Consider the following 24,038-nt stretch of genomic DNA (forward strand, 5'->3'; position numbering starts at 1 on the left):
ATTTATGTACATTCTATAAAATATTTGGTGAAATTTTAAAAATATGTGTGTTTTAAAATTAGAAGCAAATTTCTCTTATGTCAATACAGTTCTCTATGAATCTTTATTATGTCAGAATTTTAATTTGACTTCAGTATGTTCACTTCCAATTTACGAAAGCATTTAGCACAAATAGGTTTTATAACCTTAGGTTTTTTTTTTTTTGTTTGTTTGTTTCAGTAGAAATTAGTTCTTAGTTCCAAATCATTTTATTGAGAAATACTTTAGGCTGTGTTTTTCATTTGTTAAAAAGAATTTAAAAAAATAAACTTTTGTAATCTTCAAGTGTTGAGTTGATCAAAAGTCCTACAAAAGGCAGAACATCCCAGTCATTTTGCTTCATGAGATAAAAAGCTGACCCATGAGTTACCAGATTCTTTGCCAATGAGTTAATAATTTTGTCTATACTAAATCTAGTGATTCATTATATAATTTGTTTTCATATGGAAATAACATTTCCACTGATAAAAATCAACTTTAATGAAGCTTTAAGTGTAATACATAATCCTAAATATTCCCAGAGCTATGAGACGGAGGACAGAAGGTTAAATTAATGAAAGTGTAACCAGAAGGCGGAGGGCTGTTGCTAAAGTCTAATGAGAAGCAATATTCTATAGGAAAGTGTTGCTAAGAGTCAAACTTTGTAGAAAGAGCATCTTCTTTGGCAAGACTTTCAGAGGTCTTTTATATGTGTGGTAAAAAAGAAAAGTGTATTTAAACTTAACCTTTGAATCACTGCGGTTACTTACACACAGGAAGCTCCATCCTGTTTAGGTGTTAGGAACTCAGGGACATGCTTGATTGCTATGAGGACTGGGGGTCCAGCGAGCACAGGATGCTTTCATGCCGTGAGGGGAATCGGAAGAAGGCCCTGCAGCAATTATGCACTCCACAGCACTCTAGTGGCTTACGAGTTGGAGAGGGCCTCGGGGGAAGGAAGAATATGGCTCAATTAATTAGAACCTGATAGCAAACTCCACCTATTACCCTATTTAGCTCCTCAAATCACTGATATATGAAATACCCACAAGGTTTGGGGAGGAAGTGAGGCTAATACAGGACACTAGTTCTTATGTGCCTTCTCCAATTCTGAAATTCTGGCTGTCGGTTGACTTAGCTACAGACCTCACCCTTCTTGTTATTGCTTCATTAATTGAACAGTTTCATCATCCTCGTAGCTCTAGCAATGCTTCATGTACTAAATTTACAGCTTTGTTAGGGTAACTTTTTTAATCAATGGAATTTAATATAAAAAACAATTTATAAAAAAAATGATTTATATCCTGACCATTTTTCATAGTTTAGCTTTTCCAGGAGGAAAAAGAAAACTCATATCTCTAATAATTGTGATGACGATAGATGAACTGATATAGAAAACGAATATTTATGACTCAGTTGTGAAAACTTATGTAAACCTATGATTGCAGTGGCAGCTTTCCAAGCTACTCACGGCACTCTGAACACACCGGAGTAGGGATCTATAAAGGTTAATGGCTCTTGATAATTGTTAAGTCATCAATACATCACTCAAATGGTATCTTTTTTGTCTTAACAGCATTTTAGAAACACCTCTAATGTTTTTCATGACATGAAACCATACTGCCTTCAAATAATAATTATATAAAATATATTCTCAATAACTTTTTCTCAGATATCACTTTGTCCTGGCTAGTTTTATGTCAACTTACACAAGCTAGAATGATCTAAAAGGAAGGAGCCTCAACTGAGAAAATGTCTCTATAAAATTTGTTTATAAGACATATTTTTAATTAGTAATCAATAAGGTGGGTCCATTCCATTTGTGGTGGTGCCATTCCTGGACTGGTGGTCATGGGTTCTGTAAGAAAACAAGATGAGCAAGCCATGATGAGCAAGGCAGTAAGCAGCTCCCGTCTATAGCCTCTGTCTCAGGTTTCTGCCATGCTGGCATTCCTGTGCTGGCTTCCGTCTGTGATGGACTACAGTGTGGACGCATACACCAACCAATACCTTTCCATTCCAGCTTGCTTTCATCGTGGTATTTCATCATAGCAACAGGAACCCAAACCAAGACACCCTTATTTCTGTCTCACCTACTTTAAAAAAGATAAGGGAGTGTTGGGTAACCATCTTAATGATTTGTGTTTGTCTTTTGATTGGTTTCTTTGAATTGTTGTTGTTTAGCTTGACATGTAATATGGTCAGGGCTTGATTTTAAGTGTCGATCTTTAGTTTAAAGTAATGGTCTTTTGAGTGGTGAGGTGGGTCAGCGTAGAGCAATTAACTAAGTAGGGTGAGGCCTCCATTTCCAATGCTGAAAAGAAAAAACATAAAGCGTGGGCAAAGGAGGAACGAGGGGAAAGGCCCTCTCAACATGAATTAACTGTCATTTAAAGGCGTTTGTACATTGGCTGTACAAAAACCTCGAGTGGATTTACATTTAAGTTGGACGGACTTCCCACCACCCTATGTTGTCCTGTTGTCTCCTAATTTCCACAGTTGTAGTTCATGGATTTAGGTAACCTGTCCAGTGTCATGAAAGTTTAGAGTCAACATCTCTTTATGAGATTTTCAAGGTGAGGAACTACGATGCAAAAATATGATCTCTAATATTTTTAGCAAGACCATAGGAGTCAAATTAAACTTTGGTTTTCATTCCTGTAACATTCAAAGAGTATTCTAATTTGTAAAATGTTGCTATGTGGCTATAATCACACAATAGAAAGTCTTTAGTTACATAGTTATGGGCAGCCTTGTGTGCAATGAGTTTATGGAGTATCATAGAAAATATAATGATTGATGTTAAAAAAAAAGACGTGAGCCGAAGCAGGTGGACTTATGGGAAAAATATCAAGGTAAAGCCAGACTACCCCCTCCCAAAACACACACAAACACACACACACACACACACACACACACACACACACACAGAGAGAGAGAGAGAGAGAGAGAGAGAGAGAGAGAGAGAGAGAGCAGACAGTTGCTTCTGAGTTCCCTTGCTATGAAGTTCATAATGTTGATAAGAGAGGAAGTGATTGCATCACTGAGTCAAGGAACTTGGATGCTTTCTAAAACCCTTCCTCTGCTGGGTGCTTTCACTCCCTTATTGCTCCCAATGAATTGCTTGGGTGCACACAGGTTGGCTTCCTGAGCAAAGTTCACGTGTGGTGTAATTTAAGAGCTCTGATTATGCGCTGTGATACTCTGAGTTAAATGATAGGAAAACCTGATATGAGAGGAAGGGCAGAAGGCAAGTAAGAATGCTTTCCTCCCCTCGTTCAGAAAAACAATGACAACAACACAAGAAATATTCCAAGTGATGCTGAGTCTCAGCCCTGCACAGCTCATTAGGAAGCTGGAAAGAATGAGAGAATATGAGGAGTGCCACACACACAAATTTCCTGACTTTCTATTTTACACGTTGGACCCAACTGCCTCAACATCTATGAGCGCACATGCACACATATAGGTGGTTCTCATCTCATTCATATGGGTATCCAGAGAGTTAACTACCAGCCACATGAAAACCTATTGTATTTGTATTGCTAAGTGCCCTACTTTGAATTTCTCAGTGGGTCTCTTCATTTCCCTGTGAGATGATTTAGTTATATCCAAAAGCATATTGTGAATGATGAGGACGTGTTGAGGAGGAATTCATCCTATTAGTAACCTAGCTTCTGGTAATATACACCTGATCTTAAAATTGCCCCATTTGATTAAATCCTGATGCTACCCAGTGAAACACTAATGATGGGGGTCTAGAACTGAGAAAAGTCCCAAGATTCCATGAGGCATACCTTCCTTCACCCCTGTGCCATGTTAAAATGTTTAGCTTATTAGGTAAATAAGAGAAGTCAACAGGAGGGAGTGAATGAATATCTTGATATTTGACAGTTCATCTTTTTTGATTTGGAGAGTGACTTACATTGCAACGAGGAGCTGGTAAGCACTCAATAGACATTGGAGTTGTGAGGAATTAGACAGAGACAACGTGTCAGAATAAATTAATACCACACAATAGTGTGCCAATATCAGTTAGATCTGATTCTGGGGCTCTTCATGAAGAAGTTTAGACTCTACTGCTTATACTGTTAAATAAAACTGTAGGTACTTCAGAGAAGTCGAGTTTAATAAGAAAATGTGCTTACTCTACATGCATGTTTTTGTGCTATTTGGTTTTGACCAGGCTTCTCTGTCCCCTTGGTCTTGACCTGTCTATTCTTAATCATAAAACTTCCTTCAGATACAGCTGCTCTCCAGGAATCCTCAATGAAGCCCAGTTCTGCTGTTCTCCCCCACAGACTGTACCCTGCAGATAAGACCCATAGTGTTTTCTCTTAAAGAGAAAGAAAAAAGATGTATTTGTTATTTTATGTGTATGTGTATTTTGCCTGTATGTATATATATGCACAACATATATGCAGATGCCCACCAAGCCAAGGTCAAACAGATGAGGGCACTGGAGAGATCCCCTAAAATCAGAATTACAGATGATTGTAAATACCAGTGCTGGGAACTGAACCCAAGTCCTTTGCAAGAGCAATAAGTGCTCTTAACCAATGGACTATCTCTCTGCCATTCTCTCTCTCTCTCTCTCTCTCTCTCTCTCTCTCTCTCTCTCTCTTCAAATCTAGACAGATGTTTGCTTCTTAGACAGTATTCAGTTTAAAAAAGAGATAAGAGGCAGCAAGGTGGTGAAGGAAATCAGACAGAGGAGTGACTAGTTAAAAGTAGAAGAATAAACTGATGAAAAGGATCTAAGTTGCAAGCTGTGGAAAGGATCTGGGTCTCATGGTAGATTCTCAAAATAGTTTGATTAAATGAATCCACATCATACTATGAACACATTCACAAAGCAGGCTCTCTGCTAGGTATCAAGGGCATTGTAGATAGCAGTGAGGTCATGTCTTTGCCTTAACAGAGCTTGTGTTCAAGAAGGGGAGACCGGCAATGGGTAGTATATTGTATGGGTACTAAGCATACAAAACAATATAACACATACTGTAAATATAATATAAAAATATGAATTATACAATATATTACTCTTACAAACATTTAATATCATTCAAAGGCATATTAAGGGGACCAATTCTAAGCATGTAAGATCTGTCTCTTGGTGTGTGAAAGAAGGTTCAGACATCTTTACTTTCAAGAAGCTACAGGTGATGTTCCACGATGGGAATTACTAAGGAAATTAATTGATATTCATAACTCACTTGTTCACCCATGCACATGGAATGCAGCAGGAGCAATCTGTATAGGCATAAGGTGGTTCTCTCCCAATCTTACATTTATGGGTCCCTGAGCAGTGAGGGAGCAGTTTGACCAGCCTCTAAAGAACGAACTTCCTTCACGCACAGCTGGGCAAGCCACAGCATCTCACTAGAAGACTAGCAATGGCTTGAGAACTTGATGCCAATACAGCCATCCCATGACTTCTAAGGGGGTTTGTTTCAGGAACTTCCTTTACCATATCCAAGGATATTTAAGTCTTGGCAACAAAATACCATTGTGTTTCCATGTGAACCTTAATAAGACTTCTGCATGTATTCAAATTATCTGTAGATCACTTGTATCTTATATGATGTAAATACCACATAAATGACTATTATATTTTATTATTTAGTATGGGGAAAATGAAAAGAAAAGGCCTGGTGTGCTCATTGTTGATGCAATGTTTTTTTTCCAGTTTTTTTATTGGTTAAATATGCAGGTATATAATCCACAGGCACCACCTGGACACTTATAGACTTTTGGTTGAAAACAATTTAATTTTGTTTGTTTTTTCAAAGATCTTGAATAACTGGCTATTACAAGCTAATTGGTTATTTTGGTAGCCAAGACCTTGAGTTTTGTGAAGTGGGTCTCACTACGTAGCTGTACCGGTATTGCAGTAGAAAAAGGAACACGCCATTAACTTTGCATTGATAGAGGTGAGTTGTTTTGATGGCCTTTAGAGGAAACAGTTTCCAGTGCTCTCTGGGTGAAGGGAAACAGGTGAGTGAGTGAACCAATCAACACGTATGCCCCATCACAATGAAGGATGGCTGAACACCACACCAATCACCAAGCTTTATCCTAGGAGGTGGCAGTTGTTGATGGATAAATTAGTAAAATTGAAGCACGTTAATTATTCATCTTTATTGAGATCACACAGTAAAACAAGTTTCTGCTTCTGTACTTACATCAATGGAATAGAGATTGATGGGGAGGGGGGATAGCGCTGTTTAAGAAACAGAAACCCAATACCCAACCTTGGTCCACATCAGAACTTCCTTTAGCCTTGGGAATGGAGGTGCGATGTGGGTTGCTTTTCGTCCTGAAGCAAAGGCACCATGCTTGTGGCCACACCCTTGGCACATAGTCGCCTTTCTCTGGAAGTCAGCCTATCAGTACTGGGGTTTTCAACCTTCAATGCCTGTGACTTCTGCAGTGTTGGAGGCAACTTGAACTCTCCTCGGGGCACAAACTACTATCAGGTGTGTGTGTGTGTGTGTGTGTGTGTGTGTGTGTGTGTGTGTGTGTGAAACTAGATTCAGAACAGTGACCGTGGGTCCCTTCTGCACTACAGTCAAGGTGGATGCTGCAGTGACTATTGGAAACAGACTACGTGGGGAATGGGAGGTGAGAAATTTGAAAGGTGCGGTGCTGCGGTTATTAATGTGTGCTGAATAAAATTGATAGATAAAGCATTTTTACCTCCTTCCACGTCACTCAAATTGACAGAAAATAGATCAGTAAACAGACCACTGTTTCCTTCCTTCTTTCCTTTTTTAAAATTCCATCCTTCCTCCCCTTTTTCCTTCCTCATTCCTTTTTTTCCCTGTGGTGTATGTGTATGCATGTGTGTATATGTACTGGTTGTATGGTCTTTGTATTCATGTATGTGTGTGTGCACACATGAATACAGAGGCCATAGGTCAATGTCGGGTGTCTTCTTCAATTGTTCTCCACTTTAGCTTTTGAAACAGGGTTTCCCACATAGCTTGAAGTTCAACAATTCCGCTGATTGGCAAGCAAGACCCAAGGATCCTCCTGTCCCTTCTTCCCCAGTGCTAGGATTGAAAGCTCGCGATATCTAGCTATGACAAGGGTGCTGAGTCCAAATACTGCCCCTCAGGGTCGTGCAGCAGCCACTTCACTGACAGAGCCTCCTCCCCAGCGCCTCTCTTTTCCCTTTCTTTCTTTCTTTCTTCCTTCCTTCCTTTCTTTCTTTCTTTCTTTCTCCTCTTTTTCTCCCACTTTATCTTCCCCTTCTTCCTCCCTTCCTTTCATTTTCCCATTTCTCTTTCTGCATGAAATTTTGACTAATTTCTTATAATTAAAACAAGACGAAATTTGTCTCAAACTTCTGTACACAACACAATATGTTTCATAAACTACAGGTTCATAAATAGAATCACCAGAGTCCATAGTTCATAATTATCCTCCAATTACACCCATTTCATGGGTATATATGTAACATGGGCTAGCTTTTTCTATTTCCTTTTTAATTATTACTGTTCTAAAGCCTCAATTTGATAATTTTCTCATTAACTTTTCAGCAACAGAAAGTCAGCATGAACTTATTTCTTGAATTACTTTTTCTGACCTTCTACAAAATGATAATTACAAAAAAATAGAGGCCTAGAAAACCTGTAAAAATTTAAGCTTATAAAGTAGCTAAAATGATCCTTTCATGCTGGTGTTGATTTCAAAATTAACATTTTGGTTCATGTGCTTCTAAAATAATCACTGACCCTTACCTTGTGGACTTTCCACAGGAAATGAATACAGCAGAAATTACTTTGACCCACTGAAGGAGGAGGAAATAAACTCAAGGCAGCGCCGGATGGAGGTCAGCAGACGGGGTGAGCTAGAATTAAGTATGTAATTTTTGTGTCAGAATATTCTCTTCCATTCATGAAAATGAGGTGGCAAAGATCACACGTGCAGTTCCAGCTTCGTTTCACGGCTTACAATTTAAATGGTAGGTTTTAGCCTCACACAACGTGACGGGCAGAAGAGAAGGAGGTGAATTCTCAAGGACAGCTAGCTGGTGGGATGAAAGATGCAGGATCTGATGTCATCTCCTGCTTGGTAAGCTACTTGGTGCCATGGTACCATTCTGAGGCAGTGATGTGCCCCAGGGACATCATCATGCTACACATGCTTCTCTCTTTTGGAACTTAAGAGGGAGGTTCTTTAGCGAAGCACAGCTGCCACCTGAGCCCCCACAGTCTATCTTGCTCAGGTCCTCGAATCCAAAGCTGGGAATGACCACTGAGCTAGCAATCATGAAAGCACAGCGATCAGACAGAAATAGCTTCTTTTGTGGTGGTTCTCAAGCTTAATTTCTTAACATAATGAATAATCGGGTTTTATTTTATTTTCATTTTATTTCACCATCTTCCTCCTCAACTTTTGCATATCCCTTTTGTATCCCCAAATAGTATGAAAATGTGCAATATTTTCTTTTTCTCCTTACTATCCTTTTTTGTTCTTCCCTTTAGAACGCTTGTCTCTTATCATGGTCCCCTTCTACAGGTGTGCCTTTATGGTATGTGTGTATTGTGTTGGTTATTTTTTGTTAATTTGACACAATCTAGAGTCACCTGGAGAAGGAACATCAGTTGAGAATCTGCCTCTATCAGATCGCCTGGTGGGAATACCTCTAGAGAAATTTCTTGATGAATGATTGATGTGGGAGGGTCCAATCCACTGTGACCAGTGTCGCCCCTACGCTGGGAAAACTCCTTGGGGTAGGAAAGCTAGCTGGGCAAGCCTTGGAGACTAATCCAGTAAGAAGAGTTTCTCCATAGCCTCCTCTTGGTTTCTGCTCCAGGTTCCTGGTTTGAGTTCTTGTTCTCATTTTCCTCAAAGATGGATGATGGTGTGGAAATGGAAGCCACTTAAATCCTTTCTTTCTCAAGCTGGTTTGGTCAGTGTTTGATGACAGCAAGAGTACACAAATCATCACACCCACCACCACCTGACATAGATAGAGATCTGTAAATAGAAATGTCAAATTGCCCCCAAGCTCCTTACTACTGATAAGATTGTTTCCAGAGCACTCTGGGGTTTACAAAGGGTACTGGTGGGATAATGACAGTCACAGCCATTTCTTAGAGTCCAGCTCAATCCAGAAATAGCGTATTACTGTGCATCAGACATCAAGTGTGTATGTCTTAGGGAGGGCCTGGGCTAAATTCTTACACATCACAGGGTTCAAGTTCAATGCAAAGGTTGTTGACAAAATAGTTCTCAGTGAAGCGAAAATTAGCTTTCATATTGTGGCAGTCATGGACTGACGCCATCAAAACACATATTTTTTTTTTTTTTTAGGAGAAGGGCTCAAAATTGGAGAGGTTTTCCCTGTCCTTCAGCAGTCAGAATGATGAGCTAGAAGAATGTAGGGCAACTCATCTGATTCGAAATGTCACAATGAAACCACTTAACGTTAAACAAAACAAAACGAAAAAAAAAAAATAAAACACAGTCAGGCTGAACTATAAAATCTCAACTTACTTATTTCCTCAAATATATCTGAGAGATTAGAGTACACTCCAGTGGTTTCTGGGGAGGAAAATTACCTCCCATTAGTTGAAGCTTGTCTTTCAACTACTACTGTGATCTTTAAGGCTTGGTAGTGTAAGGACCAGTTGACTAGGAACTGTGTCTCCATAGGCTAAGTTAGATGGATAGACTGTAGACAGGTAAGTTCTGAAAAACAAGATGTTGGCTGAATGCCTTTTATCTAGAGTGCTTGAAACCAGAAGTGTTTCAGACTTTGAATCATTTTTCAGATTTTGGAATGTTTGCATATGTAGCATGGAATATGCTGGGAGTGAAACCCAAGTTTAAACCATTATTTGTTTTGCATTATCTGTTCTGTAAACATCTTCTGTTATCTAGGAGGTAACCTATACAATGATTTTAATGAATTTATGTATGTGTTTCATGCCCAAGAGGTCTGTATTTGTGCCATTGTGTCAACAGCTTACAGTTCTGGTTTAGAAGGTTTAGGAATTCACCTGCTCAGGTTGGGGACCCTCATATCTGCTGTCTTTATGAGTTACTTTGTTCATCACAATGACAAACACCTGTCAGAAGCAACCAAGGAAGGATTCGTTTTGCCCAGTTTGAAGGTCCAGTCTTTCTTGGTGAGGAAGTCAGAGCATTGCTCGAGGCATCTGCTCCTGTTCACTTGCAGTCAGGAAGAACAAAAAGATGAATGCTCTTGCTCAGATGCCGCTCTCCTTCCATTCAGTCTGGGCTTCTAAGTCAGTGAAACAGTGCTGACCACTGTTTGGGTGAATCTTCTTGCCTAATTAGACAAATCTAGAAAAATCCATCATAGATCATTAATGCCCAGAAGTTTATTTCCTGGGTGATTTTAGAATACAGCACAAATTTGATGGTTACAGCATCATTTGACTAGAACCATGGATAATTTTATCTCCTTTCTTAGTTAACTTTGCCCCACATGGGCGATTGACCTGGGGTTCATGCTGTCATGAACATGATAATTCTAAGTATAAATTCTTTAGCCCATATGGCATCAAGCAGGAAGCCATTCCTAGGAGCTCTGTGTGGGAAAAGTCTCCGGGTTTTATGTATTTAGTGCATCTTTCACAGTTAGTCATGTGATTTGTATTTGCTCTAAGAGTCAATGAGTATTATGTAAGCATGAGCTGATTACATATGCATGCATGACATTGTGTGTGTGTGTGTGTCTGTGTGTGTGAGGGTATAGGGCAGTGTACTCAATTGCAGATGCTCACAACTCTATCTGAAGTGTGAGCTGATAGGCTGTAGAAAACAGGTGGACATTGCTATGAAATCCAGGCAGAAACTGATGTCTCAGTCAAGTCTTAGTTTTTCAGAGCAGCAGGCTGGAAAGAGAAGGACAAATTTTGGGGTATTATGAAGAATATTTCTTTTACGGGAAAGCTCAGCCTGTTCTTTTTAAGGTTTTCACCCAATTGGCTGAGATCCACCCATATTCTGATGAGCCATAAAGTTTCCTTAGAGTTTAAATGTTAGGTGTTCGTCGAAGTGAACTGTTAAGTATCCAAGAAAAAATAGCTTCACAGAATCTAGATTGGCTTAAGGAAGTGTATACCATTGTCAAGTAGCACATTAAATTAGCCATCACAGGTTGCATTTATAATGACATCTTATACAGTGCTGAAATCTATAGATTTGACAAGCTTGATGTCAAACATGGGCTCATATTCTCATTTCCTTGTTTTTTTCCTCTTGATTTTATCTAAGTTATTAGATGCACATGGGTTGCAATCGTTCTTTATTTCAAGGCTTTCTTTTCTACTAACTCTTAGATGGTCTAAGGATCTGTCATAGTATTTGACTCACAGATGATATTCAGTGTCTATTTACTGACATGAAGCAAATCTTTATGAAAATAAAGATTAATGAAAGCTCAGAGCTCACATACACTCTTTCCTCTTAGCACCCCCACCGCAAGTCAGAGAATTGCTAAGTACTTAACAAGCCAAACAACCCACAAGAAGGCATCCTTTGCTGAGTGTCTCCTCCACTCCTAACAGGGAGCTTCTTTACCATGTTCACCCACACAGTGGTCCTCCTTCATGGCCTAGGGAATTGGGTTGCTGAATTTAATGTAAGAAACTGTTCACAGATGTGCAGAACTACTAAGAGGCAGTGTTGGGATTTGATGCTGTTACCAAGCCTGTGCCATGCTGCGTGTCTTCAGAAGATGAAGCTTCTGTTGTAATCTCAGTGGGGTACTAAGTACACTGGCATGGAATTTCTCATCTCTGCACTGGATACAGCTCACTGTTAACTTCCAAACAAGATTCTTTTATGAGCTATATATAAGCTTTATGTGTTCTGTTACTGTCCCACTAAGAGTTATAAAGCATCAGGCAATACTGGTCTGAAGGCATGCTTGCTTCTCTAACATGCAATCTACAAAGTAGACTGTCTCCCTCTGCCTTGAATGTGGTCTGTGCTGGCTTGTGGCAAAAAAAGAAAATTTGTAGGTCACCTGATACTTGACCATGCCATCTGGTGTGTACAAGGAAAAGGCACTGCTAACGTTGTAGGTCTTTTTAGGTCATTCTCTCAAACATTTCAGATACCGGGAAAAAATTAGTATCTCCAGCTCATTGTCATAGTATACACTAGATTATTTTTCCAACACTGGTCTACAAAAAATCTTGGGTGTAGACAGAAATGGTAGGGTCTAAAGTAGAGTGGAGAATGAAAAACCCAGGAGGTCTTCTAGAATAAGTCACCCCATCAAGTAATGCATTTTTCTTAACCTTAGCATGAAATTTGTGCTGACAAATGGTACATCCTTCTGGTAAGTGTGTGTGTGTGTGAGGGTATAGGGCAGTGTACTCAATTGCAGATGCAATATATATATATATATATATATATATATATATATATAGTATAAATTATATATATATATATAATTTATACTGAAAGTATAAATTATATATATATATAATTTATACTGAAAATTTTGGAGATATTTCTTTTTCTAAGATGTGAAGATGGAAGAGTATTTTCTGTTTACAGCATGGATCAAGCCAGCTGGAGAGGGTGTTTTTATGGAGGATGCTGTTTTCAGATGGTCCAGAGCTAAAGTGTGGATACTGTTTACATAAGTGCTGCTGTTTCTGTGCAAACAAGGCTGGCCAAAGAAAGTGCATCTGTTTATACAAAGCCAGGGGCTGTCTCAGGAACCTGGTTTGTGGTGAGGTGGGGATCCAAGGTCTTTCCTACCTGCAGTCACATCTCAAACTATATCAGCACCACAGCCAGTACAGAGGAAGATGTTTAACCCACGTACTACCTTAACACATGGGCAAGAGCAACACTAATGTTTCAGGCTATGCTTGCTAAGTGGCAAGAAGGTAAATGGTGCCTCACCACTTTCACGCATCACAGGAGGAACAAAGGAGGCTTTAATGCTTAATGTTAAAACTGTGAGACTTCTAGTTTCCCAGTATAGTATGTAAAAATATATAAGTTATTGAATTGTGAATAATCAAGCCATCTTATTACACAACAGAAAGAAATGAAGTCATAATTTTCTATACTTAATCAATGTTACAACAATGAAGGCAAGAGAGATTCTATGTAATCTTGTGATCAACAGGTGGAAGGATGAAGGAGGAGACAATGGATTGGGAACCATTCAGCTACTCCAGTAAGAGCCCAGATACCCACAATGAGGCTGAGGAAGCAACCTCTGCATACACCGAAGAGCCTGAGAGGCAAACTCAGAGAGGCATCCTTCTGCTTGCAGACCCTCCGTCAAGGCAGGTTAGTAGAGAAAACTTTTCCAAACCTCTGATGATCTGCTGTTAAAACAACAAGCTGAAATGTCAGTGTCTACTCTCTTGCTCCCCAGTATCCCTTAGAATATTTGGTTTGATGTGTGACTTTCTGAGACTTTGCTTGTGCCTTTCCACACATGTCTTACCAGGCAGGAGTTATAACCCTCACCAATGCTGCTCTGATCTTGGTAAAATTCAGTGATACTTCATCTGGTTTGATTTTATGTTGCAGTGGCTACTGCGAAAAACTTGGAAGTACCTATAACAGAATCTCAGCTAGAATAAGCTTATTTGTGTGGTGAGGGGTGTGGAGACCCCTTTGTTCTGTCCCGCCTGGCTAGCTTACACCTGAAATAATCACACAGAAATTATATTAATTAAATTACTGCTTGGCCCGTAAGCTCTAGCCTCTAATTGGCTAACTCTCATATCTTGATTCAACCCATTTCTAATAATCTGTATGTCACCACGAGGTGGGGGCTTACCGGAAAAGATTCAGCATGTCTGACCTGGTGGCTGGGCTCCATGGTGGCAATCTCTGACCGTGCTTTCTTCCTCCCAGAATTCAGTTCTGTGTACCCAGCCTACCTATGTTCTGCCCTATTAGTTCAAGCAGTTTCTTTATTCAACCAATGAAAGCAACACACAAGCAGAAGAACCTCCTACACCATTTTTGAATGTAATGAAGAGACCACTTTGATTTGTTTGCACAGCACATCATTAGAACTCAAATGTTCTAGTGTCCATAAAGTCACCATGTAGGGATATAAAGACATCCTAAATGCTATGACTTCAGAGTCACCTGCTCTGATTTTCATGTCTATCCTTTCTATATATGAGTAAAGTTACACCACAGTGGGTTTTGGTCCATAAAGGAGACGAGAAATGTTTCTTCTATTTTGTCTCCTGATCAATCTCCAATAAAAACACAAGAGTGCCACAGGTGTCCCTTCAGAGTGTACGCATATGTATGATGATTCAAAAATGTCATCAGGTGAGACAGATTTTTCTCAATGATATTTGTACAGTAATTGTTCATGATCTGAAATATCATTGACTTCAGAAGTCAGAGGTGTAATTTAGTTGGAGTGGGCAGGTGGCATTCTCTAATCAAGAGTGTGATGATTCCATAATGGTGTCTAATTTATTCCTTTGTGCCACTTAGAGCTGAACATGCTGGGTCCATTAAGGGTCTGTCTATTTTGAGCTTTCTTAGGTCAGTGACCTGAATTAACAAGTACATCCAGAGCCTCCTAAGAGTCCAGCAGTGGGCTAAATTGTGTCCTCTAAAAGTATGTCCAAATCCTGCCTTCCAGTGCTGGCACAGGGGGTCTAACTCAGAGCAAATATCCAGGGCTTGGGGTGGGTCCTAAACACAGTGACTCTTGTCCTTTAAAGGGAAAAAGAAAAGATTTGAGACATAGACACAAGTACAGGGAAAAGTGCATGTTTATCAGCAAAGGAAGGCTTAGGATGGAACTATTTGCCAGAGGTTAAGAGACCTGAGGCTTTGTTCTTACAGTTGGAGATGTGATCACACTCAACTTCCTGAACCTGTTGTCATGCCTTCCATTTTATGACATGCCTCTTCACCATAACGGATTCTTATCCTTATGGAACTGTAAGCAAAAATGAAGTCTTTATTCTATAAAGTCACATTTGGTCATGATGTTTTTAGAACAATAAAAAGATAACAAAAGCAAGGGTCCAGAAAAATATGATCAAATGGCTTTTTACAAGAGTGCCACAGAAACAAAAAAATTCTTTCCAGAAATTGTGTAGATAAACAAATTATTAGCTTATCTTATATCACAAACAATAGTTATTTTGATGTAGATTAATAAGATGAAAGCAAGGCATGAAACCATGGGAGTCCAAAAGAGTACACACACACACACACACACACACACACACACACACACACACACTTGACATTGAGTTAGACAATGATTTAATGGATGCTCTTAACTGAATATTGTATCCCCTAAATTTTTATGTTGAAGCATATAAAACTACAGTGTAAATGTGTGCTTTTGTGTATTTGGAGGTGATTAAATCATGAGATCAAGAGATTCACATTCTTATAATAGAGAGTCTCAAAAAGATCTATTACCACTTGTTGGCCATGTGAGGTTTTTTATCATGGAATAAAGTTACAGAACACAATCATCCATACAACAGGGTGTTACCAGGCATCAAACATAAGGGGCCTTGATCTAGGACTGACCTGTCCCAAGAAGTACAGGAAGGGGAAGTAAATTTCTATCATCATAACTTACCCAGCCTACAATATTTTGCTACAGCATCCTCAACAAACTCTGTTGGTTGGTATTTATCAACAACACAGATCTAGACATACGTGGGGAGAGGAATTTCAGTTGAGAAATGCCTCTGAAATTTTCTCTTGGAGTCTCAAGAAGGAACCTATCCTTACAATCCCTTGATTTTAGGCCTTTGAATGAAAAAAAAAAACAGAGTCAATAATTTTTTTGTCATTTAAAACTCTGTGTTTGTGAAAATCTCCGAGTGCATATGTATGCCTATGTTGTTAAGTGTGTGCACTTATTAGCTTGGAGACTTGACTCCTATTATTTATATCTTTCTTCAATTACTCTCTACATTTATGTTTTGAGACAATTCTGATCCTGAACCTGAAGCTTATCACTTCGGCTAATGATGATCTTAATGATGATGAAGCCAATGAGCTTCAAGGGGTTTGCCTATTACAGATATGCACAGCCATTGAGTCTAGAGATTTGAACACAGGTCCTTGAGCTTGTGTGACAGGCATTTTACCGACAGAGCTAAGATAAACTTTAAAGATAGCAACAAGGTAGCCCATATTCTAAGCTGACAGATGCCACGAAGGAAGCTTTGCCTCTTCAATGATGTATTGACAGTGATGCATGTATTTATGAGCCAGGATCTAAAACAGCAGTTCTCAGCCTGTGGGTTGTGATCCCTTTGGGGGTTGAAGGACCTTTTCACAGGGTCACCTAGACCATCTGTATATCAGATATTTATATTACAATCCATAACAGTAGCAAAATTACAATTATGAAGTAGAAACAAAAATTAATTTTATGATTGGGGGTCGCCACAACATGAGGAACTGTATAATGGGATTGTAGCATTAGGAGGGTTGAGAACCATTAATAAAGAGATATCAAAAAGGAACATAAATGCCGGGCGGTGGTGGCACACGCCTTTAATCTCAGCACTCGGGAGGCAGAAGCAGGCGGATCTCTGTGATTTCGAGGCCAGTCTGGTCTACAAGAGCTAGTTCTAGGACAGGAACCAACAGCTACAGAGAAACCCTGTCTCGAAAATTCAAAAAAAAAAAAAAAGGAACATAAAAAAATGCCATTGTGTTTGTGTCCTTTCTTTCACATTTTTTTCAGATGGACATTTTGTTATATCAAAAGTTCAACATTTTATTTTTAATTTTGTAGTATGTAGTACCAGTGCAGGTAAGGTTCTCAAGATTACCTTCTTGAGATATCTTTTTAAAAAAAAATTATTTATTTATTTATTTATTACAAGTTTCTGTCTCTTCCCCTCCACTGCCTCCCATATCCCTCCCCCTCCCCCAATCAACTCCCCCTCTCTCATCAGCCTGAAGAGCAGACCGGGTTCCCTACCCTGTGGGAAGTCCACGGACCTCCCACCTCCTTCCAGGTCTAGTAAGGTGAACATCCAAACTGCCTAGGCTCCCACAAAGCCAGTACGTGCAGTAGGATCAAAAACCCATTGCCATTGTTCTTGAGTTCTCAGTAGTCCTCATTGTCCACTATGTTCAGCGAGTCCGGTTTTATCCCATGCTTTTTCAGACCCAGGCCAGCTGGCCTTGGTGAGTTCCCGAAAGAACATCCCCATTGTCTCAGTGTGTGGGTGCACCCCTCGCAGTCCTGAGTTCCTTGCTCGTGCTCTCTCTCCTTCTGCTCCTGATTTGGACCTTGGGGTTGTAGTCTGATGCTCCAATGTGGGACTCTGTCTCTGTCTCCTTTCATCGCCTGATGAAGGTTAATATCCAGGAGGATGACTATATGTTTGTCTTTGGGCTCACCTTCTTATTTAGCTTCTCTAGAATCACGAATTATAGGCTCAATGTACTTTATTTATGGCTAGAAACCAAATATGAGTGAGTACATCCCATGTTCCTCTTTTTGGGTCTGGGTTACCTCACTCAGGATAGTGTTTTCTATTTCTGTCCATTTGCATGCAAAATTCAAGAAGTCACTGAGATATCTTTAAAATATCATTTATATCCATAAACTCTGAGAGGTCCACTCAGGATCAGAGTACCCACTTGCCAGCTTGTTGCAAGGCTCTTATACAAAGTGGCAGCAAATGGGGAGGCTAACAGGAACAGAACCCAAGCCTGCATACTTCCCACCTGCCACAGTAGAAAGGCATACATACATGTACAAGAACTGGAATGTGTCATAGCCGTGACTCTTTCCTGAACCCTCTACCAATGAAACTTTTGATCCTCTGCTAATCTATGTGCCTTAAACTCTGTGAAAGAGTTAGGTGTGTTGGCACAGACTGAAATCCCAGCACCTGGAAAGTAGAGGGAGGAGGTTCACAGGCCATAGAGTGTGTCTGAGGATACTCTCGGCCACGTGAGACTCCCATTTCAAAAAGAAGAAAACTAACATGAAAGTTGGTCTAAGGTTATTGACTAAATAACCAGGAAGGAAATAATGTTATAAAGTCACCACCAGGGTCATGTTGGTAAAGATGCCAACTTGGCATCAGAACTCTTGTAGAAGCATACCCAGGCCACTTATAGGGTGTTGGTTTGTAGGTGAGTCACTTAATTTTGCTGGCCTCAGTAACTTCATCTGGAACTTGAAGACTTGACTGTTTGGTGTATGAAAGCTGTCACTTCTAAAGAATCTCACAGAGCAGGTTGTGATTAAATGTCAGAAGACACTACAGAGAGAAAATCCTGGGGCCAGGTCTGAGGCCTATATTGTTCTCAGGTTCATTGTATCAGGAGCTCCCTGGACTCAGAAGGAGGTATAATACAAAGGAATAAGTCTGAGTTGATTATTTGGTTTTGATGTTTATTTGGTCTTAGGTCTCTGGGATGACATAGGGCTAAATAGTCAGCACACCTTGCATTTGGGTGGGAAGGAACGTTAGATGTCCAAGTGTCTGGAAATAAAACCTCCCCTTTCTTGAGAGTCATTAGGCACCTTTGGTGAAGGCAGGAAGTAGCCTTACCTTTTTATTTTAATGGTGAACGTATAATTATAACAGACAAGCATTTGATGGAGCTCTGGAGTGAAGGACTCCCAGCTGAGGTGAGGACTGTGGGTCAGATTCCTTCTCTTGCATCTTTATCTTTAACTGCTGATTTATATGATGACCGGTGAGATTCACCCTCATCTTCCATTACAGGGAGTTGTGGTGGGAGACATAGGGCAGCTATGCAAAGAGATGGAATTCTTTACTAAGAGGTTGCCAGGGTTATGGGGCTAGGTATTATCTGATACAGAGATTCCTATTTAAAGCTCATTAGAGCTAGAGATCCTGACCATTGATGAGCATCAAGAAGAGAGAAAAGCAAGGTGGAAGTTCCATCACATATTCAGAAAGTACCTAGTCAAGCACTGTTCTGTAGCAGAATGTGGAGGAAAAGAGTTTGCATTGTGTGATATGGTGTGTGTGTGTGTGTGTGAGAGAGAGAGAGAGAGAGAGAGAGAGAGAGAGAGAGAGAGAGAGAGCTTGGAAAGCTTTCTGGGGCAGCATGTGCCTAAGAACTACCAGGTGAAGAGCCAAACTTGCCAGCTAAGGGCAGAGTTTTGACAAATTTAGTTGCAGGGTCATCCGTGGCAGCAGTACCATGTGGCTTTTCAAATAAATGTTGAACGAGAAGGAAAATAATTTTATTTTACATTTTGGCTACCAGGAGAAAGTAGTTTCTGGGACAGTCTTAGTATTTATTGTACACTGGGTGCCTGCTGTTGGCAGGCTACACAGAACAAGGTTTTCCTCTGAACTGCAGCTGTGAGCCACTGAGCCATTTGACTAATGAGATTAGGAAGCCATGCTTTAGAGGTGTGCGCATGTGTATGTGGGAGTTATGGCATTTTTAGAGATTTGTCTTGATTTGAAAAGTAAGAGAAAGCAACAGTAATGAAAATAGCCTGGCATTGGCAATAAAAACAGACAGGTTGACCAGTGGAATTGAATCAACGACCTGGCTATTAATCCACACACCTATGAACACCTGACTTTTGACAAAGAAGCTAAAATTATACAATGGAAAAAAGAAAGCGTTTTCAACAAATGGTGCTGGTATAACTAGATGTCAACATGTAGAAGAATGAAAATAGACCCATATCTATCCCTATACACAAAACTCAAGTCCAAATGGATTAAAGACCTCAATACAAATCTGACCACACTGAACCTGATAGACAAGAAAGTGGAAAGTAGTCTTCAATGCATGGGCACAGGAAACTACTTCCTAAATATAACACTAGCAGCACAGACACTGAGAGCAACTATAAATAAAGGGGACCTCCTGAAACCAAGAAGCTTCTGTAATGCAAAGGACACAGTCAGTAAGACAAAAAGGCAGCCTACTGAATAGGAAAAGATCTTCACCAACCCCACATCATACAGAGGGCTGATCTCCAAAATATATAAAGAACTCAAGAAATTAGACAACAAAATTCTAAATAATGTTATTAGAAAATGTGATACAAAACTAAACAGAGAATTCTAAACTGAAGAATCTAAAATGGCTGAAAGACACTTAAGGTAATGTTTAATATCCGTAGCCATCAGGAAAATGCAAATTGAAGCAACTCTGAGATACCATCTTACACCAGTTAGAATGGCTAAGATAAAAAAAAAACCAATGACAGCTTATGCTGGAGAGGATGTAGAGTAAGGGGAACACTCCTCCATTGCTATTGGGAACGTAAACTTATACAAACACTCTGGAAATCAATATGGCAGTTCCTCATAAAATTGGGAATCACCCTACCTCAGGACCCAGCAATACCATTCTTGGGCATATACCCAAAAGATACTCAATTATACTATGAGGACATTTGTTCAACTATGTTCATAGCAGCATTATTTGTAATAGCCAGAATCTGGAAACAACATAGATGTCCCTCAGCCGAAGAATGGATAAAGATAATGTAGCACCTTTACACATTGAAGTACTACTCCACAGTAAAAACAATGACATCTTAAAATTTGCTTACAAGTGGATGGAACTCATAAAAATCATCCTGAGTGAGGTAACCCAGACCCAGAAAGATGAACATGGTATATACTCACTCATAATTGGATACTAGCTATAAAGCAAAAGATATTGAGCCTGATCCGAGAGAAGCTAAATAACAAGGTGAACCCTAAGAAGAACATACATAGATCCACCTGGAAAGGGAAAATAGACAAGATCTCCTGACAGCATTGGTAGCATAGGGGTGGGAGAAGAAGGGAGGGTGGAAGGGAAAGGGGAGAGGAGAAGGAGAGAAGGGACGAAAACTTGAGAGAATGGAACAGTCAAGATAGAGAAAGAACAGATATGAGAGCAGGGAAAGAGATATTTTGATTGAGGGAGCCATTATGGGACTAGCAAGAAACTGGGCCCTAGATAAATTCCCAGGAATCCACAAGGATGATCCCAACTAAGACCCTAAGCAATAGAAGAGAGGGTGCCTGAACTGGCCTTGCCCTGTGGTCAGATTGATGAATATCTTAAATTTCACCATAGAACCTTCATCCAGAAACTGATGGAAAAAGAGGTAGAGAGCTACCATGGAGCACTGGGCTGAGCTCCCAAAGTCCAGTTGAAGAGTAGAAGGAGTGAGAATATGAGCAAAGAGGTCAAGACCATGACAGGGACACCCGCTGAAAGAGTTTACCTGAGCTAATGAGTAAACTGGACAGGGAAGGACCCAGCATAGGATCAAACTAGACCCTCGGAATGTGGGTGACAGTTGTATGGCTGGGGCAGACTGTGGGGTCACTGGCAGTGGCACCAGGATTTATCCCTATTGCTTGTACTGGCTTTTTGGGAACTTACTCTCTTTGGATGGATACCTTGCTCAGCCTAGATATAGTAGGGAGTGCTTTGGACCTTCCCCAAAGTCATGTGCCTTATCCTCTCTGAGGAGTGAATGGGGGGGGGGGGTGAGATGGAGGAGGTAGGTGGGGGGAATGGGAGGAGGAGAAGGAGTGGGAACTGGGATTGGTACGTAAAATTAAAAAAGATAGTTTGTTTTCTTTTAAAGAAAAAGGCAGGCGGATCTCTGTGAGTTCGAGACCAGCCTGGTCTACAAGAGCTAGTTCCAGGACAGGCTCCAAAACCACAGAGAAACCCTGTCTCGAAAAACCAAAAAAAAAAAAAAAAAAAAAAAAAAAAAAAAAAAAAAAAAGGCAGCAGGAGGACTTTTAGTTAGAGATCCTACCTTTATCCCTAATACTTTTCTGAGACAAAGCCAGCATTGAGAGGGTATTTTGCTTGTTTCTTTTCTTTTGAAAGACCAGCACATTGTGTTTTATGGATACTTACTCCATTTTAAATGTATGAAGTTTGTCACGCTCAACGTGGTTTCTAAGATATGGTTATTAACTCGTTGCCTCTCACAGATGAGCTAATGGTTCTACCTCCTCTGTTTATTCTACCACTGCTTTAGAAAGTGGCTTTCAAGTGTATATCAGCAATGGCTTGATGAACCTCACACTGCAGCTATGAGTTAGATATGACATAAATAAAAATATCTCTTTCAAAACCATAGACCAAGACCAAGACCAAGGAAAACAAACTTAAGACATGCTTAGGAAAGCTCAAAGATCCAGTGATATTCCTAGCAGCTAGGCTGGGAAAAATGATCAATAAAGAATATAATTTTTAAAGCTTCTAAAAATCATATTATCTTGGATAAATCATAGTTGCATGCATTTGTGGAGAAGAATGTGATGTTTTCCCACATATATATGTACGTGTACATGGATAGCCACACATATAAACACACACATAAATACATATATGTGTGTGTATGTTTGTATGTATGTGTATATATTCTACATGTATAATTAAGTCAAATTAATTTTTCTCCTGCTTACCAATATTTATGGTCATGCATTCAGAGTTTATTAAGATATGCAATGCACTATTATTAATTACAACTGCTTTGTTGCACAATATATTAAATGCTTATATTTATTCTGTTTTTGAAACTCTCCACACCTTACCAAGCTCTGCTAACCATTGTTCAACTCTCTGCATCTGAGAGTTTGATTTTACCATCTCCTGCATGCAAGTGATATCGTGCTGTGTTTGCCTTTCTGTGCCTGGCTCATTTCACTTACTATAGCCTTCTTTATGTTGTCGCCAGTGGGTTTTCTCATTGTAAGGCTGAATAATGTTTATACAATTGTGTATCCTTTGTGGCACACTCTCTTTGTCCATTTGACCACAGATGGGCATGTTGGCTATTTGCATATCTTGGTTAGCAGGAACGGTGCTGTAATGAGTAGGAGAGTCCAGATATCCCTATGGTACATTGACCTCTGTCATTTCAGTATCGACACAGAAGTAGGATTCTGGGTCACATGGAAGCTCCATTTTCAGTTCTCTCTTTCTTGAGGGGGTGCCGAGCCAGTTTTCCCAGTTACTTCATTGGGACATCTGCACCCTCTCCAGCATTTGTTGCCTTTCATCTAAATGGAAGCCTTCAGAAGAGAGACAGCTCGCTCATCCTGGTTTTAATTTACGTTTCTCGTGTGATTTCGGGATGCTGAGTGTTTCTTGCATACACGAACCAAGGCTCAAGCCTTCTTTAGAGAAGCATTTTTTGAGATTCCCTTGCAAACAGGATCCCTTGCTTCCTCAATGTTAAGGTAGTCAAGACTTTTGAAAATTTTGAATATTAACCCTTTATCAAATGTTTGTCTACAAGTAGTTTCTCTGATTCTGCAGGTTGTCTCTTCCTTTCCTTGTTTCTTTTTTATGCATAAGTTTTTTTTTAATTTGGGTATAATCTTGATTATTCTTTTTGCCTTTGTTGGTTATGTGTTCAAAGTCATATGGAGAAAACTCATTGGTGATTGAGAATTTTTCCTTATGATGCCTTTTCCTGGAATTTTTAGTTTTATGTCTTTTGTTAAGTCTTGATTCATTCTGAGTTGATTTTCAGATAGGCTATCAGGAAAGGATTGAGTTTCATGCTTCTGTATATGGTTATCACATTTCCCAAAACCCTCGACTGAGGAGAATATCCTTTTCTTCCAGTGTTGCCTGGTACCTTTGTCACATAATGGCCTTGCATGCAGGGTTACTTCTTGGATTCCAATCTCATTCTCTTGGCCAATGCATTTGGTTTGAAGCCAGTCAGTTGCTGTAAGGATTACAACCCTTTATTATAGGCCTTGACATCAGGAATCATGGTGTCCCTAGTGCTCAAAGTTGTTTCGGCCATTTAAAATTTTCTAACATACATACGAACATAAGAATTTTCTGTTTCTATGAGAAATGGCATTGGAATATTTGGAAGTTCTTAGAGCTTTTGCTTGCTTTTGTAGGTTTTTGTGCACTAGAATGTGTATTCATCAGATAGAAACACTTTCCACTGCTCTTTATTTCTTTGTATTATTTAGTTGCTCTCATTATGCTTGCTATTCCTAAGGAACGGGAGCTTTTACCTTGTCCCTAACGTTAGCCAGGTGATT

At 39.7% G+C, this 24,038-nt stretch overlaps 1 protein-coding gene across 1 annotated transcript in view; it reads left to right on the top strand.

Moving 5' to 3' along the window:
- LOC121433951 overlaps window positions 1–24,038 on the top strand; it is a 280,105-nt gene that overhangs the window by 14,410 nt on the left and 241,657 nt on the right. Inside the window, exons 5-6 of the mRNA XM_041632632.1 lie at window positions 7,782–7,868; window positions 13,151–13,317. Of these exons, the coding sequence (XP_041488566.1) occupies window positions 7,782–7,868; window positions 13,151–13,317 (254 nt within the window). The remainder of the gene's footprint in view (window positions 1–7,781; window positions 7,869–13,150; window positions 13,318–24,038) is intronic.

This window comes from Microtus oregoni, unplaced genomic scaffold (genome assembly GCF_018167655.1).
Source record: "Microtus oregoni isolate MIOR12 unplaced genomic scaffold, Mior012 000042F_ref0000377, whole genome shotgun sequence".
Taxonomy (NCBI): Eukaryota; Metazoa; Chordata; class Mammalia; order Rodentia; family Cricetidae; genus Microtus; species Microtus oregoni.